This window comes from Mobula birostris, chromosome 19 (assembly GCF_030028105.1).
Source record: "Mobula birostris isolate sMobBir1 chromosome 19, sMobBir1.hap1, whole genome shotgun sequence".
Taxonomy (NCBI): domain Eukaryota; kingdom Metazoa; phylum Chordata; class Chondrichthyes; order Myliobatiformes; family Myliobatidae; genus Mobula; species Mobula birostris.
In genome coordinates, this window is record NC_092388.1 from 1,727,174 (window position 1) to 1,743,676 (window position 16,503).

Genomic DNA, 16,503 nt, shown 5'->3' on the forward strand with positions numbered 1-16,503 from the left:
AACCAAGAGCTCAAATCCAATTCAGTGACTATTTAAACGACCAATATTTCAGATAATCGTCAAGCCTTCTCCAGAGACTTCAGTGGCAAGAGAGTATCTTGTGTTTTTCTATGAAGGACAGAAGACAGACTGAACCTTTTAATTAGTTTGTCCGTGATTGTGTGTTTCCTTCTATATACTGTGAATGCCCGCAAGAAAATGAATGTCAGGGTTGTATATGGTGACCTATATGGTGGAGTCTGGTTAATTGGGCCATTGGTTAATTGGAACATCTGCTTATTTGGGACAACTCTTAAAGAATAAAAACTAATCAAGAAAATAGCTGGAGTTCCCTTTACAACAGGAATTCTGCAGATGTTTATTTGAGACACTATGCCACTTAATTGAGCCAGGAGACTGTTGCCAAACAGTTTCTTACTAGCGTCAGACGCATGCACTTGTGTGGCTGTTGGACACCAAACCATGCTTAGGGTGAACAGTTTTTAAGTTGCATCAGTTGTGCGTGTGTTCAGAAAGAAGTGATTTTTGTCATTGATGAGAAATAGGCAACAAAACTCCTTTGCTCACTGCAGTTTCGAGCATTCAGGCTTGGAGATACCAGAAATGGCCAGGGGGGAAAAGGAAATGATCTCACTACTTCAACAGGTTAGAAACTATGAAGAATTTAAGGGTATAGAGTAGACAGTCATCTTGAATGTTACCTTTGTTCTCCACTGGACAGCCTGCTCTCACCAGTGGCTCTAATTAGCTGTTTACATGAGACAGTGACCACATTCGGTATCCCACTTCGACAGGGGGACTAAACCAGGTGATCTGCCCAAATATGTGGTCAGCTCTGGCGGAATGGCAGGGACGTGGTTCTGCAACGTTATGTGGAGAGTGAAGGGGATGAGGCACAGATGTCATGGTCATCCACTGCAACCAAGAATGGCCCCAGTTTGTGACGCTGTTTATGCCACTAGGCCCGAACCGCCGAGGTCAAGAGAGTGAAACTGTCTGAGTGCAACTGCTTTATGTGATAAAATCATTACAGCATATGGTGACATATATGCACTTTGATAATAAATTTACTTTGACTTTGCTCATGTCCACGTTAGCATAAACTCACATTTGGGCAGACAGAGAACGTTTCAGAAAGGGAAGTGGTGGGTCACAGGACTGATAGAACTGTTTTCTAAGCGACAATGTGTTTCATTGGTAAGGCTTGGCCTGAATGAGATGGGGAGAACGTATAACCCTGACATGACCTCTGTGGTGCTGAGCCCACACTTACAGGAAGTGACATGATGGAGATACTCATTAAAATGCTCAGTGCATTGCTAGGTTTAGTCGGAAACTGTCATTTCGGATGTGGGACTGTACTGGACTGTGCAGTTCCACATTCTAAACAGTGGTACAGCACAGGAAAGGCCTTTCGGCCCACTGTGTCTGTACTGACCATGATGCACACAGCCTTGTTTCCCTGCCTCTTCGTGAGCCCATCGCAATACCTCTTTAGACGCTGCATTGTACCTGCGCAGCACACTCGGCACAGAAACCTCCCGTAAGTTTTCTCCTTTCAGCTTAAAGCTACACCGTCCAGTAGCAGACATTTTGATGATGGCACGGTGATTAATAATAACTTTATTTGTATAGCACCCTTCATACGTTAAGATGCAGGCTCAGAGTTCTTTACATAGATTGTAAAGATAAATCGATATAGTAATAAAAACATAAGACAAAATTATCAGTAAGAACAAACATAGAATAAAATGTAATTGAATATACCAAATTGTATAACTGTTATCAACATCAACAGGCCTTAAATTAATCCTATAAGGAGGCCAAATTTTAAAAAGTAGATTCTTAGAAGTGTTCTTAGATCTTCCACAGTATTAAATTAAACTGATGGATGGCTTGGCATTGTGCAATTCTACTGCTTGATGTGTGGTGATTCATTGTTATTGAAATAATGCAAATATGCACATTTTGTTTCTAGGCTATTGGAAGCCATTGCTACTGTTAAGCTGCACGAAACACCTCTGCTACTGTTAACTTGAGGTGCTTTGTGCAGGTTTTATTGGCAAAAACGTCAAAAATCAAAGGGACCAGGATGCTGTTACAGCTTGGGATTTCTACATTTCAGAGTTCAATTCCGGGGATTGTATATTCTCCCCATGGATGTGTGGGTGTCCTCTGGGTGCTCTAGTTTCCTCCCAGAGTCTAAAGACAGTGGGTTAGTGGGTTAATTGATGGTTGTAAATAGTCCTGTATTGAGGCTTGGGTGGTACGGCTGAAGGGATGGAAGGCCCTTCTGTGATGTAGCGCTAAATTTATTTATCACCGTTTCTGTCACCAAATACCACCTTGAGGTTCATTCCCTTGCTGGCATTCACAGGGAAATAAAGAAATACAATGGAATTTATGAAAACCTATACATAAAGACGGCCAACAACCAGTCTGTAAAAGTAGACAAGTTATGTAAACTAAAATTTAAAAAAAAATACTGAGAACTTGAGTTGTAGAGTCCTTGAAAGTGTGTGTATAGGTTGTGAGATGAGTGAGGTTACCCACGTTCGTTCAAGAGCTTGATGGTTGAGGGGTAATGACTGTGTTTGAATGTAGTGGTGTGGGTCCTGAGCTCCTGCCCGATGACAGCAGTGGGAAGAGAGCACGGCCTGGGTGATGGGGTGGGGTCCCTGATGGATGCTGCGTTCCCGTGGCAGTACTCCTTGTAGATGTGCTCAATGGTGGGGTCAGTAACTTGGACAGCTCTGTATAATGTGACTTTGGTCTAAAATGGTGTATGATAAGGTATCAGAATCTCCATTTCCACTTGTCATGGGTGTGTGTGAGTTCAATCTGCCTTTGAGTAGATCTTGGATTCGGGCATCGGAGGTGTAGGTGGATGGTTGGCAATGCTCTGAGTGTAATTTGAAATCCCATACCTGCACTCAGTGTACTCAGTAATTAGTGTGTGTACCTCTGTTCTAAACCCATCCTGCATTGTCCTTTCTGTTTGAAGGAGATAATAACAGTGATGAGAGGTGTTGCAGTTGGTTTACGAACACTTCATGGCTCAAACATTGTCCATGGCGCTTTACACCCTCACAATGTCTTTGTCATTAACCGTCAGCGTGGAGTCGTTGGAGATTTTGACTTCACCAAGACTCCGGTGAGTAGTTGGGTTTACTTCATGGTTTCCAATGTTTACGGAGGAGAATTTTAACTGATTCAGAGATTGTCATTATTACTGCTCAGGCCAGCATTGATTACCTGTCCCGAATTAAAACCATCGGGCACAGGAGCAGAATTAAGCCATTCAGCCCATCGAGTCTGCTTTGCCAATCCATCATGGGTGATTTATTAGCCCTGTCAGCCCCATGCTCCTGCCTTCTCCCATAGCCCTTGACACTCTTACTATTTGCTATGAAAATTGGAGGTCATTTTGAATTTGTTACAGCTCATGAGGTGAAAGTACTTCCAGAAGGATTTTAAGGATATCAAGATGCTGACCTATGTACAGAGTGTAATATATTAAGACCGTAAAATATAGGAGCAGAATTTGGTCATTGGCCCATTGAGTTTGCTCCACCATTAAATCATGGCTGATCTTTCTTTCCCCCTCCTCAGCACCACTCCCTGGACTTCTCCCCGTGACGTTGATGTCATGTCCAAGCAAGAACTTCTCAAATTAGGTCTTAAATACACCCAACAACCTGGCCTCCACAGCTGCCTGTGGTAATAAATTTCACAAATTCACCACCCTCTGGCTAAAGAAATTTCTCTGTCACTGTTATCATTGGGCACTCCTCTATCCTGAAGCTGTGCCCTCTTGGCCCAGACTCCCCCACTGTAGCAAACATCCTTTCCACATCTATTCTGTCTAGGCCTTTCAACATTCGAAAGCTTTCAACGAGATCTCCCCCCCCCCCCCCCCCACCTCATCTTTCTAAATTCCAGCGAGTACAGACCCAGAGTGATCAAATGTTCCTCGAAACATGACCTTTTCATTCCTGGAATCATCTGAACCCTCTCCAATGGCAGCACATCTTTTCTTAGATGAGGAGCCTAAACTGTTCACAATACTCAAGGTGAGGCCTCAACAGTGTCATATAAAGACTCAGCATCACAGCCCTGTTCTTGTATTCTAGACCTCTTGAAATGAATGCTAACATGGCATTTGCCTTCCTCACCACCAACTTGATTTGCAAGTTTACCTTCAGGGTGTTTTGCACAAGGACTCCCAGGTCCCTTTGCATCTCAGATTTTTTGGATTTTCTCTCCATTTAGAAAATAGTCTGCACATTTACTACTTCTACCAAAGTGCATGGCCATGCATTTTCCAACATCGTATTTCATTTGTCACTCTTGCCCATGTTCCTAATCTGTCTAAGTCCTTCTGCAGCCTACCTGTTTCATCAACACTACCTGCCCCTCCACCAATCTTTGTATTACCTGCAAACTTGGCAACGAAACCATCTTTTCCATTGTCCAAATCATTTATACACAGCATAAAAAGAAGTGGTCCCAACACCGACCCCTTGCGGAACACCACTAGTTACTGGCAGCTAACCAGAAAAGGTTCCCTTTATTCCCACTCACTGGTTCCTACCAATCAGCCAATGCTCTAACCATGTTAATAACTTTCCTGTAATACCATGGGTTCATAACTTGGTAAGCAGCCTCATATGTGGCACCTTGTCAAACGCCTTTTGAAAGTTCAAATGTACAACATCCACTGCATCCCCCTTATCTATCCCACTTGTAATCTCAAGTATTTCCAACAGGTTAGTCAGGCAGGATTTTCCCTGAAGGAAACCGTGCTGACTTTGTCCTATCTTGTCCTGTGTCACCAAGTACTCCATAACCTCATCCTTAAACAATTGACTCCAACGTACTCGCAACCACTGAGGTCTGGCTAACTTGTCTATAATTTCCTTTCTGCTGCCTTCCACCTGTCTTAAAGATTGGAGTGACATTTGCAATTTTCCAGTCCTCTGGCATCATGCCAGAGTCCAATGATTTTTGAAAGATCATTACTAATGTCTCCTCAATCTCTACTGCTTCCTCTTCCAGACCCCTAGGGTGCAGTTCATATGGTCCAGGTGACTTGGGTACCTTTAGGTCTTTAAGCTTTTTGAGCACCTTCTCCCTTGTGATAGTAACTGCACTCTCTTCTCTTCCCTCACTCCCTTCAACATGGTAGGCTTATTCAGAAAGTTAGAAGGCATAGGATCCAGAGAAGTTTGGCCAGGTGGATTCAGAATTGGCTTGCCTGCAGAAGGCAGAGGGTGGTGGTGGAGGGAGTACATTCAGATTGGAGGATTGTGACTAGTGGTGTCCCACAAGGATCTGTTCTGGGACCTCTACTTTTCGTGATTTTTATTAACGACCTGGATGTGCGGGTAGAAGGGTGGGTTGGCAAGTTTGCAGACGACACAAAGGTTGGTGGTGTTGTAGATAGTGTAGAAGATTGTCAAAGATTGCAGAGAGACATTGATAGGATGCAGAAGTGAGCTGAGAAGTGGCAGATGGAGTTCAACCCGGAGAAGTGTGAGGTGGTACACTTTGGAAGGACAAACTCCAAGGCAGAGTACAAGGTAAATGGCAGGATACTTGGTAGTGTGGAGGAGCAGAGGGATCTCGGGGTACATGTCCACAGATCCCTGAAAGTTGCCTCACGGGTGGATAGGGTAGTTAAGAAAGCTTATGGGGTGTTAGCTTTCATAAATCGAGGGATAGAATTTAAGAGTTGCGATGTAATGATGCAGCTCTATAAAACTCTGATTAGGCCACACTTGGAGTACTGTGTCCAGTTCTGGTCACCTCACTATAGGAAGGATGTGGAAGCATTGGAAAGGGTACAGAGGAGATTTACCAGGATGCTGCCTGGTTTAGAAAGTATGCATTATGATCAGAGATTAAGGGAGCTCGGGCTTTACTCTTTGGAGAGAAGGAGGATGAGAGGAGACATGATAGAGGTGTACAAGATAACAAGAGGAATAGATAGAGTGGATAGCCAGCGCTTCTTCCCCAGGGCACCACTGCTCAATACAAGAGGACATGGCTTTAAGGTAAGGGGTGGGAAGTTCAAGGGGGATATTAGAGGACAGTTTTTTACTCAGAGAGTGGTTGGTGCATGGAATGCACTGCCTGAGTCAGTGGTGGAGGCAGATACACTAGTGAAGTTTAAGAGACTACTAGACAGGTATAAAGAGGAATCTAAGGTGGGGGCTTATATGGGAGGCAGGGTTTGAGGGTCGGCACAACATTGTGGGCCGAAGGGCCTGTACTGTGCTGTACTATTCTATGTTCTATCTGGTGCACTGCTGGTGTCTTACACAGTGACAACTGATGCAAAATAGTTTATCTGCCATTTCCTTGTCCTCTTTATTACTTCTCTGGCCTTATTTTCTAGTGGTCCTGTATCCACTCTCATCTCTCATATCTAAATATCTCTGTTTGCTTAAATACTCTTAAGTACAGTATAGAGCACTGTACCTGAACAAAGGTAAATACTTTACCCAGTATAGAGTATACAGGCATCAGTAGCATCAAAACAAAGGCATCCGTTAGTCTTGTGAGACCATGGATCTGCGTCTGGAAAGTCTTCACTCTCCAGGGCGCAGGCCTGGGCAAGGTTGTATGGAAGACCGACAGTTGCCTATGCTGCAAGTCTCCCCTCTCGACGACACCGATGTTGTCCAAGGGAAGGGCATTAGGACCCATACAGCTTGGCACCAGTGTCGTCGCAGAGTAAAGTGTGGTTAAGTGCCTTGCTCAAGGACACAACACATTCCCTCAACTGGGGCTCGAACTCACGACCTTCAGGTCACTAGTCAAATGCCTTAACCACTTGGCCGCGTGCCCACGTGGTAGCATCACAGTTATTGTAGCACTATTAAAAGCCAGCAATTGGGGTTCAATTCCTGTGTTCTCCCTCTGACTGTGTGGATTTGCTCCAGGAGCTCCAGTTTCTTCCCAGTCTGCAAAGACATACAGGTGATAGTTAATAGCTGTGGGCATGTTACGTTGGTGTGGGAAACGCAGCACACTTGAGGCTGCCCCAGCACCTGGTCGTTGATGGCAATAGCACCTTTCTCTCTGTGTTTCCATGTAGATGTGACAAATAATGCTAATCTTTTGATCAAATGGTGTAAAGTACTGAAGCTTATTAATTAGTATATCACTGTAGATTGCAAAAGAATTATTTAAATGATTTTCAAACAGTTAGAAATGTGATCCGTGACCGTTACCACCTGTCTTTCACCGTCAGGATCAGCGCACTAACGTCAGTTGGATGGTGGCTGATAAACTGGACCTGGTGGCACCGGAGGTCCGGAGTGGCCATGCTGTTGTTCCTGCATCTGACATGTTTGCTTACGGAAACCAGCTCCTCTGGGTAAATGCCAATTTCTACCTAATGCAAATTTACAGCACCATTCCTGAATTAAGGTACTCTACCCGGTACAGTATGGAGCATCGTACCAGATCAAAGGTATATGCTCTACCCATCTGATGGTAACTACGTTGCAGTAGAGGTTATAAATGCAACTAGGATACATGGAGCTTTAAGTTATTCTGCTGCTGTGTCAAGTCCAAGGAGACCATACCTGGAGCATTATCAAAAAGTTAGAAGTATATTTATTTACAAGTACGTATACTATCTCTATGCTTGAGGTTTGCCTACTTACAGGCAGCCTCAAAACAAAGAACCCCAATAGAACAAAAAGGATTGTCAAGCACCCAATGTGCAGAGGAGAAAAACATTGTGTCAGCAAACATCATTCAGAACTGAATCTTACCGAAGTGAGTGCACAGCCTCGAAGCCGTTCGCCAGTGCAGCTGATCCAGGAAGCTGTTGTTGCCTCAGTTCAGCAGAGAGACGACTGAACCTCGCGGAGCAGCAAGTTGAACATTGACCCATCCCTTACCTCTGGACCTGACACCTTGACCTTTTCAGTCTGGCCAAACCTGGGTCATTCCTCGCTTTCAGTCTCAGGCCTTACCACCGTGATTCAGCCATACTTGTCCCTTCCAGTCTGGCCTGGGACAGTTAAACCTGAGGTCGCCCCTCAATCTCTGACCCGGGACCTGCTGCTTCTCAGGCCCAGAACTCACTGCTCCATTCAGCCCATACCATACCTTTCCAATTATTCTACATTGTAGAACATTGAAGAGGATAATCCAGGAGCAGACCATTCAGCTGAAAATGTTGTGGCAGTCCAGTTAAACTAGAAATCAAATGGCCAGCTAAACTAATCTCTTCTGCCTGCTCAATGTCAATATCCCTCCATTTCTATCGTTCATGTGCCTATCTAAATGTCTCTTAAAAGTTTCTAATGTTTCTACCTCTACCACCTCTCCAGCTAGTGCATTGCAGGCATCCAGCATTCCCTATGTGTAACCAAAGTTGCCCCTCACATCTCCTTTGAAATTACCCCCTCTCTGGTATGAGACACTTCAACCCTTCGAAAACAATACTGTCTGTTTACTTTATCAATGCCTCTAATAATCGTATAAACATCATCGGATCTGTCCTCAGCCTCTACTGCCCCAGAAAAACAACCCGTTTGTCCAACCTCTCACTGTAGCACATGCCCTTTAATCCAGGCAGCATCCTGGTAAACCTCTCAAGCCTCAATATCCTTCCCATGATGGGGTGACCAGAACAGTATGCAGTACTCCAGATGCGGCCTAACTGGAGTTTAATAAAACTGCAACATAACCTCCTGACTTTTGAATTCAATGTCGTATGCCACTATAACTTTCAGGGAGTTATGAGCTTGTCCATGCTGACCAGTGGGCATTTTTCCACATTAACCCCATCACCCAGCACCTGGTCCATTACCCTCTACGACCAAGCACTTGACAAGTCTTTACCTGGAGACTTCTTACCTGCTCGCAGCGACTCTCAGCCACTCTCCCAGTCTTCGTCCGGGTGGAGAAAGACCCCCCCACCCCGCCCTCATATTCCCTCTGAATTCCTCCCCTCCCCTCACTATGACCCATGACCTCTTGTTTCATCTGCCTTTGATGTGAGGAGCAGTTCCCTTCAGCCAACCCCATACACTTCAAAATTGTATACAGTACATCCCACAGGTACATCCTTTATTATCCTCCTGTGCTCCAGGGAGAAGGGACCCACTGCTCCAGACTCTCCTCGGAACCGAACTGTTCCATCCAGGCAGCATCCTTGTAAATCTCCTCTCCAGCACAAACCGTAGCCTTCCTACGATGTGGTGACCAAGATTCACTGAAACATACAGTGGAAATACATCATTAGTGTTTAAACCAACACACCTAAGGATATCCAGTGACAAACAGGACAAAATCTGCAGATGCTGGAAATCGAAGCGACACACACAAAATGCCAGAGGAATTCAGCAGGCCAGGCAGCATCCATGGAAAAGAGTAAACAGTCAACATTTCAGGCCAAGATCCTTCATCAGGACTGGAGAAAGAGAGATGAAAAGTCGGAGTAAGAAGGTGGAGGAGGGGAGGAAGAAATACAAGCTAGTAGGTGAAAGGTGAAACCGGAAGTGGGGGGAGTGGTGAAGTAAAGAGCTGGGAAGTCGGGGGAGCTGATAGGAGAGTGTAGAGGCCATGGACGAAAGGGAAGGGGGAGGCACATCAGAGGGAGATGATGGACAGGTGAGAGAGGGAAATAGGAATGGGGAATGGTTGGGGGTGGGGGAGGCTGTTACCAGAAGTTTGAGAAATTGATGTTCATGCCATCAGGTTGGAGGCGACCCAGACGGAATACAAGATGTTGTTCCTCCAACCTGGGTGTGGCCTCGTTGCACTAGTAGAGGCAGCCATGGACTGATCGATATGCAGGAGGCTACCTTGGGAGACCTCTTGAACGAGCCCCTATGCTCTGCCAGAAAAAGCGGGATCTCCCAGTGGCTACCCATTTTAATTCTACTCCCCATTCCCATTCTGACATGTCAGTCCATGGCCTCCTCTACTGCTGTGATGAAACAGAAAACCTACAGCACAATACAGGCCCTTCAGCCCACAAAGCTGTGCTGAACATGTCCCTACCTTAGAAATTACTAGGCTTACTCATAGCCCTCTATTTTTCTAAGCTCCACGTACCTATCCAAAAGTCTCTTAAAAGACCCTATCGTATCCGCCTCCACCACTGTTGCTGGCAGCCCACTCACCACTCTCTGCATAAAAAAAAACAACAAACAAACAAACTTACCCCTGACATCTCCCCTGTACCTACTCCCCAGCACCTTAAACTTGTGTCCTCTTGTGGCAACCATTTCAGCCCTGGGAAAAAGCCTCTGACTATCCACACGATCAATGTCTCTCATCATCTTATACACCTCTATCAGGTCACCTCTCATCCTTCGTCGCTCCCAGGAGAAAAGGCCGAGTTCACTCAACCTATTCTCATAAGGCATGCTCCCCAATCTGGGCAACATCCTTGTAAACCTCCTCTGCACCTTTTCTGTAGTTTCCACATTCTTCCTGTAGTGAGGCGACCAGAACTGAGCACAGTACTCCAAATGGGCTCTGACTAGGGTCCTATATAGCTGCAACATTACCTCTCAGCTCCTAAATTCAATCCCACGGTTGATGAAGGCCAATAAACCGTATGCCTTCTTAACACAGAGTCAACCTATGCACCAGCTTTGAGTGTCCTATGGATTCAGAGCCCAAGATCCCTCTGATCCTCCATACTGTCAAGAATTTTACCATTAATACTATATTCTGCCATCATATTTGACCTACCAAAATGAACTACTTCACACTTATCTGGGTTAAACTCCATCTGCCACTTCTCAGCCCAGTTTTGCATCCTATCAATGTCCCGCTGTAACCTCTGACAGCCCTCCACACTATCCACAACACGTCCAATCTTTTCTGTCATCAGCAAACTTAGCTAACCCATCCCTCCACTTCCTCATCCGGGTCATTTATAAAATTCATGAAGAGTAGGGGTCCCAGAACAGATCCCTGAGGCACTCCACTGGTGACCGACCTCCATGCAGAATATGACCCATCTACAACCACTCTTTGCCTTCTGTGGGCAAGCCAGTTCTGGATCCACAAAGCAATGTCCCCTTGGATACCATGCCTGCTTACTTTTTCAATAAGCCTTGCATGGGGTACCTTATTAAATGCCTTGCTAAAATCGGTATTAACTATATCTACTGCTCTTCCTTCATCAATGTGTTTAGTCACATCCTCAAAAAGTTCAATCAGGCTCGTAAGGCATGACCTGCCCTTGACAAAGCCATGCTGACTATTCCTAATCATATTATACCTCTCCAAATGTTCATAAATCCTGCCTCTTAGGATCTTCTCCATCAACTTACCAACCACTGAAGTAAGACTCACTGGTCTATAATTTCCTGGGCTATCTCTACTCCCTTTCTTGAATAAAGGAACAACATCTGCAACTCTTCAATCCTCCAGAACCTCTCCCGTCCACATTGATGATGCAAAGATCATCACCTGAGGCTCAGCAGTCTCCTCCCTCGCCTCCCACAGTAGCCTGTGGTACATCTCATCCGGTCCTGGCGACTTATCCAACTTGATGCTTTCCAAAAGCTCCAGCACATCCTCTTTCTTAATATCTACATGCTCAAGCTTTTCAGTCCGCTGCAAGTCATCACTACAATCAGCAAGTCCTTTTCCATAGTGAGTACTGAAGTATTCATTAAGTACCCCTGCTATTTCCTCCAGTTCCATATACATTTTCCCACTGTCACACTTGATAGGTCCTATTCTTTCACGTCTTATCCTCTTGCTCTTCACATACTTGTAGAATGCTTTGGGGTTTTCCTTAATCCTGCCCACCAGGGCCTTCTCATGGCCCCTTCTGGCTCTCCTAATTTCATTCTTAAACTCCTTCCTGTTAGTCTTATAATCTTCTAGATCTCTAACATTACCTAGCTCTCTGAACCTTTTGTAAACTTTTCTTCTTGACTAGATTTATTACAGCCTTTGTACACCACGGTTCCTGTATCCTACCGTAACTTCCCTGTTTCATTGGAACGTACCTATGCAGAACTCCACACAAATATCCTCTGAATGTTTGTCACATTTCTTCCGTACTTTTCCCTGAGAACATCTGTTCCCAATTTAAGCCTCTAATTTCTTGCCTGATCGCCTTACTCCAATTAAATGCTTTTCTAACTTGTCTGTTCCTATCTCTCTCCAATGCTATTGTAAAGGAGATAGAATTATGATCACTATCTCCAAAATGCTCTCCCACTGAGAGATCTGACATCTGACCAGTTTCATTTCCCAATACCAAGTACAGCCTCCCCTCTTGTAGGCTTATCTACATATTGTGTCATGAAACCTTCCTGAACACACCTGACAAACTCCACCCCATCTAAACCCCTTGCTCTAGGGAGATTGCAATCGATATTTAGGAACTTAAAATCTCCCACCACGACAACTCTGTTATTATTACAGTTTTCCAGGATCTGTTTCCCTATCTGCTCCTCGATATCCCTGTTACTATTGGGCAGCCTATAAAAAAAAACACCCAGTAAAGTTATTGACCCCTTCCTGTTCCTAACCTCCACCCACAGAGATTCCGCAGACAATCCCTCCATGACTTCCTCCTTGTCTGCATCCGTGATCAATAGTGCCACGCCCCCCACCTCTTTTGCTTCCCTCCCTGTCCTTTCTGAAACATCTAAAACCTGGCACTTGAAGTAACCATTCCTGTCCCTGAGCCATCCAGGTCTCTGTAATGGCCACAACATCATAGCTCCAAGTACTGGTCCATGCTCTAAACTCGTCTGCTTTGTTCACAATACTCCTTGTGTTAAAATAGACATATAGTATCTCAAACCATCAGTCTGATCGCATTCCTTCTCTATCATCTGCCTATCCTCCCTCACACACTGTCTCCAAGCTTTCTCTATTTGTGAGCCAACTGCCTCTTCCCCAGTCTCTTCAGTTCGATTCCCACCCCTTAACAATTCTAGTTTAAACTCTGCCCAGTAGCCCGCCAGGATATTGGTCCCCTGGGATTCCAGTGGCCACATTCAGGTTGGAGGAGCAACACCTTGTATCAGGGAGCTTCCAACCTGATGGCATGAACATTGGTTTCTGGAACTTCCAGTAATGCCCCCTTTTCCCTCTCTTACCTGACCACCTTACCTACCCATCGCCTCCCTCTTCCCTTTCTTCCATGGCCTGTCCTCCATCAGATTCCCCCTTCTCCAGCCCTTTATCTCTTTCACCTAAATTGACTTCCCAGCTTACTCTTCACCCTTCCCCTGCTCCCCGTTTCACCTATCACCTACTACTTTGTATTTCTTCCTCCCCTCCTCCCACCTCCTTCCACTGACTTCTCATCTTTTCTCCAGTCCTGATGAAGGGTCTCAGCCTGAAACATCGACTGTTTACAGCTGGGCTGTTCTGGAGGCAGCCCGCAAGTGTCACCACACTTTCCAGCACCAACATAGCATGCCTACAATGCTTGGCAGAACAACAAGACAACCCCTTTCCTCCCTCCCACCCACACATGCATGCACATACACACGCACACAGTCCTTTAACCCCAGAACTGGCCTCCAGGCTCTAGCAGACATGGGTTAACCAGAACTGCACACAGTTTTCCAGCTGAGGTCTGAGCAAAATTTTATAAAATTGGAATAACTTCTCTTGTTAGTTCACGGACTAATGAAAGTCAGTATCCTATAAGCCTTTCTACCTGAACTATAACCTTCAAGGATCTCAGATTTGCTCTCTGTACCTCAGTAACCCCTAACGTGTTACCATGTCTTGTGTAACCTCGTCTCATTAGTGATCCCAAAGTGCATCACCTGATGTTTGTGTGGATTAAGCTCCACCCACCAGACCAAAATCCCCCTGCAGCCTAAAACTGTGCTGCACACCACCACCATCTCTACCAGTCCTGATGTTACCTGCATACAGTACTTGCTGATCTTCATTTGCATACATCATAATGAATGAGGATCCCAGCACTGATCTCTGTGGGGTACAGGCATCCACTCAGTAACAGCTCTTTACCATCATTGTCCGTCTCCTATTGTCACGGCAGTTGTGAATCCACCTTGCCAGCTTGCCCTGAGCCCCATGGGCCCTAACCTTTTAGACTTGTCTCCTAACTTGTAAAGAGCTGTAATAAAGTCCAGGTAAATCACATCTGCTGCCCTACGCTCATTGATACTCTTTGTTACCTCTTCAAAGAATTCAATCAAATTAGTCAGATAGGAGTTGCCTCCAACTGAGCCATCTTATTTGCCCCTGCCTTTACAAGTTACCATTCTTACTGTCCCTCAGAATGTGTTACACTGTCTGTCCTACCTCTGACAGTTTTAGGGGTACCAGGTTTTTCCCTGCAACCTTTAGTGAAAAGGAGGGTCATATTTGCTGTCATCCAGTCATCTACCCTACCTGTGTCCAACCCAGATGTCGAAATTTTAGCCAGTACTGAAACAAAGCCTCCTGTAGCAACCTGCCCAAGTGATTTATCTACCTTCAACTGTACCAAGGCACTGAGTACCTCCTCTGAATTCCTCAACAACCAATCTGCTTCCTTTGTGAATACCAATGAAGGCCATAAGACATGGGAGCAGATGAGAAAACCTGCAGATGCTGGAAAGCCAAGCAGCACACAGGAATTCAGCAGGCCAGGCAGCATCAGTGGAAGAAAGTACAGTCAATATTTTGGGCCAAGACCCTTCGGCATTTGATTATGGCTGATTTATTATCCCTCTCAACCCCATTCTCCTGCCTTCTCCCCATATAATCAAGAACCTATAAACCTCTGCTTTAAATATGCTCAATTATTTGGTCTCCATAGCTGACTGGGATTGAATTCCACAGATTCACTACCCTCTCTTCACCTCCGTTCTAAACAGACATCTTTTTCTGAGGCTCTGCCCTCTGATCCTTCATCTCCCCCCCCCCCAGTGGAAACATCCTCTCTACAAATGAAGAGTATTCCTTCTGAATGCCAGAAAAGCCTTGAGGTGTTAAGTAGATTGTTTCTAATGAAAGGGACAAGAAATGTATAAATTTTAAACCACAATACTGTTTTCTTCTTTTGCAGTTGAACTTTTCAAGGAATGATTTCACAGTAGATCTTGATGGTACTGTAGATTTGAGTGAGATGAATATGGTAAGTGAATTAGTGGTCCTGATGACTTCCAGCATTTGCAGATGTTCTCTTGTTAGTGTTGAATATCACTGTTTAAATCCTGATGGTATTGTGGATATGAGTGAGCTGAATAGTGTATGTGACTTAGTACTGAATATCACTTTAATTCCTGATGGTATTGTGGATATGAGTGAGCTGAATAGTGTATGTGACTTAGTACTGAATATCACTGTTTAAATTCAGAGTATTTTAATATTCGTGCCATTCGAGAGATGCATCACATCCAACAGCAATTCTCCGCACGGTACTTTAGCAGTAAGTGTAACACTACTACAGCCCCTGCAATCGGGATTCAGTACCCCCTCCCCAACCCCAACTGTCTGTAAGGAGTTTGTATGTTCTCCTTGTGACCTGATTGTGTGGGCTTCCTCTCGATGCTCCGGTTTCCTCCCACATGCCATGGGTCCGTAGGTTAATTGGTCACATGAATGTACTTGGATGGAGCGGGGTCTTTGGGCGGGAAGTGTTCTATCTCTAAATAATAAAGAAATAAATATTAAAGATGGCTTCAGTCCTTTCTGCTCCCGCAAACCTATGCCCTCTTGTTTCAGGCTCCCCTGTCTTGGGGGCAAAGACTATGACGATCCACTTTATCCACATCCCTCCTGATTTTATAAACCAGCGTGAGGTTGCCACTCAACTTCACTCCAGACAAAGCAGTCCCCGCCTATTCAGTCTCTCCTTGTAGCTCTTTCTTTTTTGGCCCTACATTGGTCAGGGACGACCACAGATGTTGTGTCCTAGCTGCCTGCATGATACACAAGCCAGGGCAGTACAATAGGGAGAGCAAGCTGTTGCCCGTGCAGCTGATGAATCTATAGGACTGGCAGACACCTATACAGTTTGGCACCAGTGGCATTGCAGCAGTTGGCCAGTGTTGATCTCAATGTTGGATTGCGTTATAAGACAGTATATGATCATAAGATACAGAAGCAGAATTAGGCCATCTGGCAGTTCTGCCATTTCATCATGGTTAATCCAATTTTCCTCTCATCCCCAGTCTCCTGCCTTCTCTCCGTATCTCTTCATGCCCTGACCAATCGAGAATCTATCAACCTCTGCCTTAAATATAAATAAAGATTTGGCCTCCACAGTTGCCTGTGGCAAAGAATTCCACAGATTCACTCTGTCCAAAGAATTTCCTCCTTATCTTTGTTCTAAAAGGATGCCCATCAATTCTGAGGCTGTGTCCTGAACATCCTCCCTACATTCATTCTGCCAAGGCCTTTCACCATTCGATAGGTTTCAATGAGGCCACCTCTCATTCTTCTGAATAGTGAATACAGACCCACAGCCATCAAACACTTTCTATATGACAAACCGTTCTATCCTGGAATCATTTTTGTGAACCTCCT

At 45.0% G+C, this 16,503-nt stretch overlaps 1 protein-coding gene across 1 annotated transcript in view; it reads left to right on the forward strand.

The window, feature by feature from the left end:
* stk31 (serine/threonine kinase 31) overlaps nt 1–16,503 on the forward strand; it is a 151,605-nt gene that overhangs the window by 129,614 nt on the left and 5,488 nt on the right. The window contains exons 21-23 of the mRNA XM_072282982.1: nt 3,005–3,154; nt 7,259–7,384; nt 15,041–15,109. Of these exons, the coding sequence (XP_072139083.1) occupies nt 3,005–3,154; nt 7,259–7,384; nt 15,041–15,109 (345 nt within the window). The remainder of the gene's footprint in view (nt 1–3,004; nt 3,155–7,258; nt 7,385–15,040; nt 15,110–16,503) is intronic.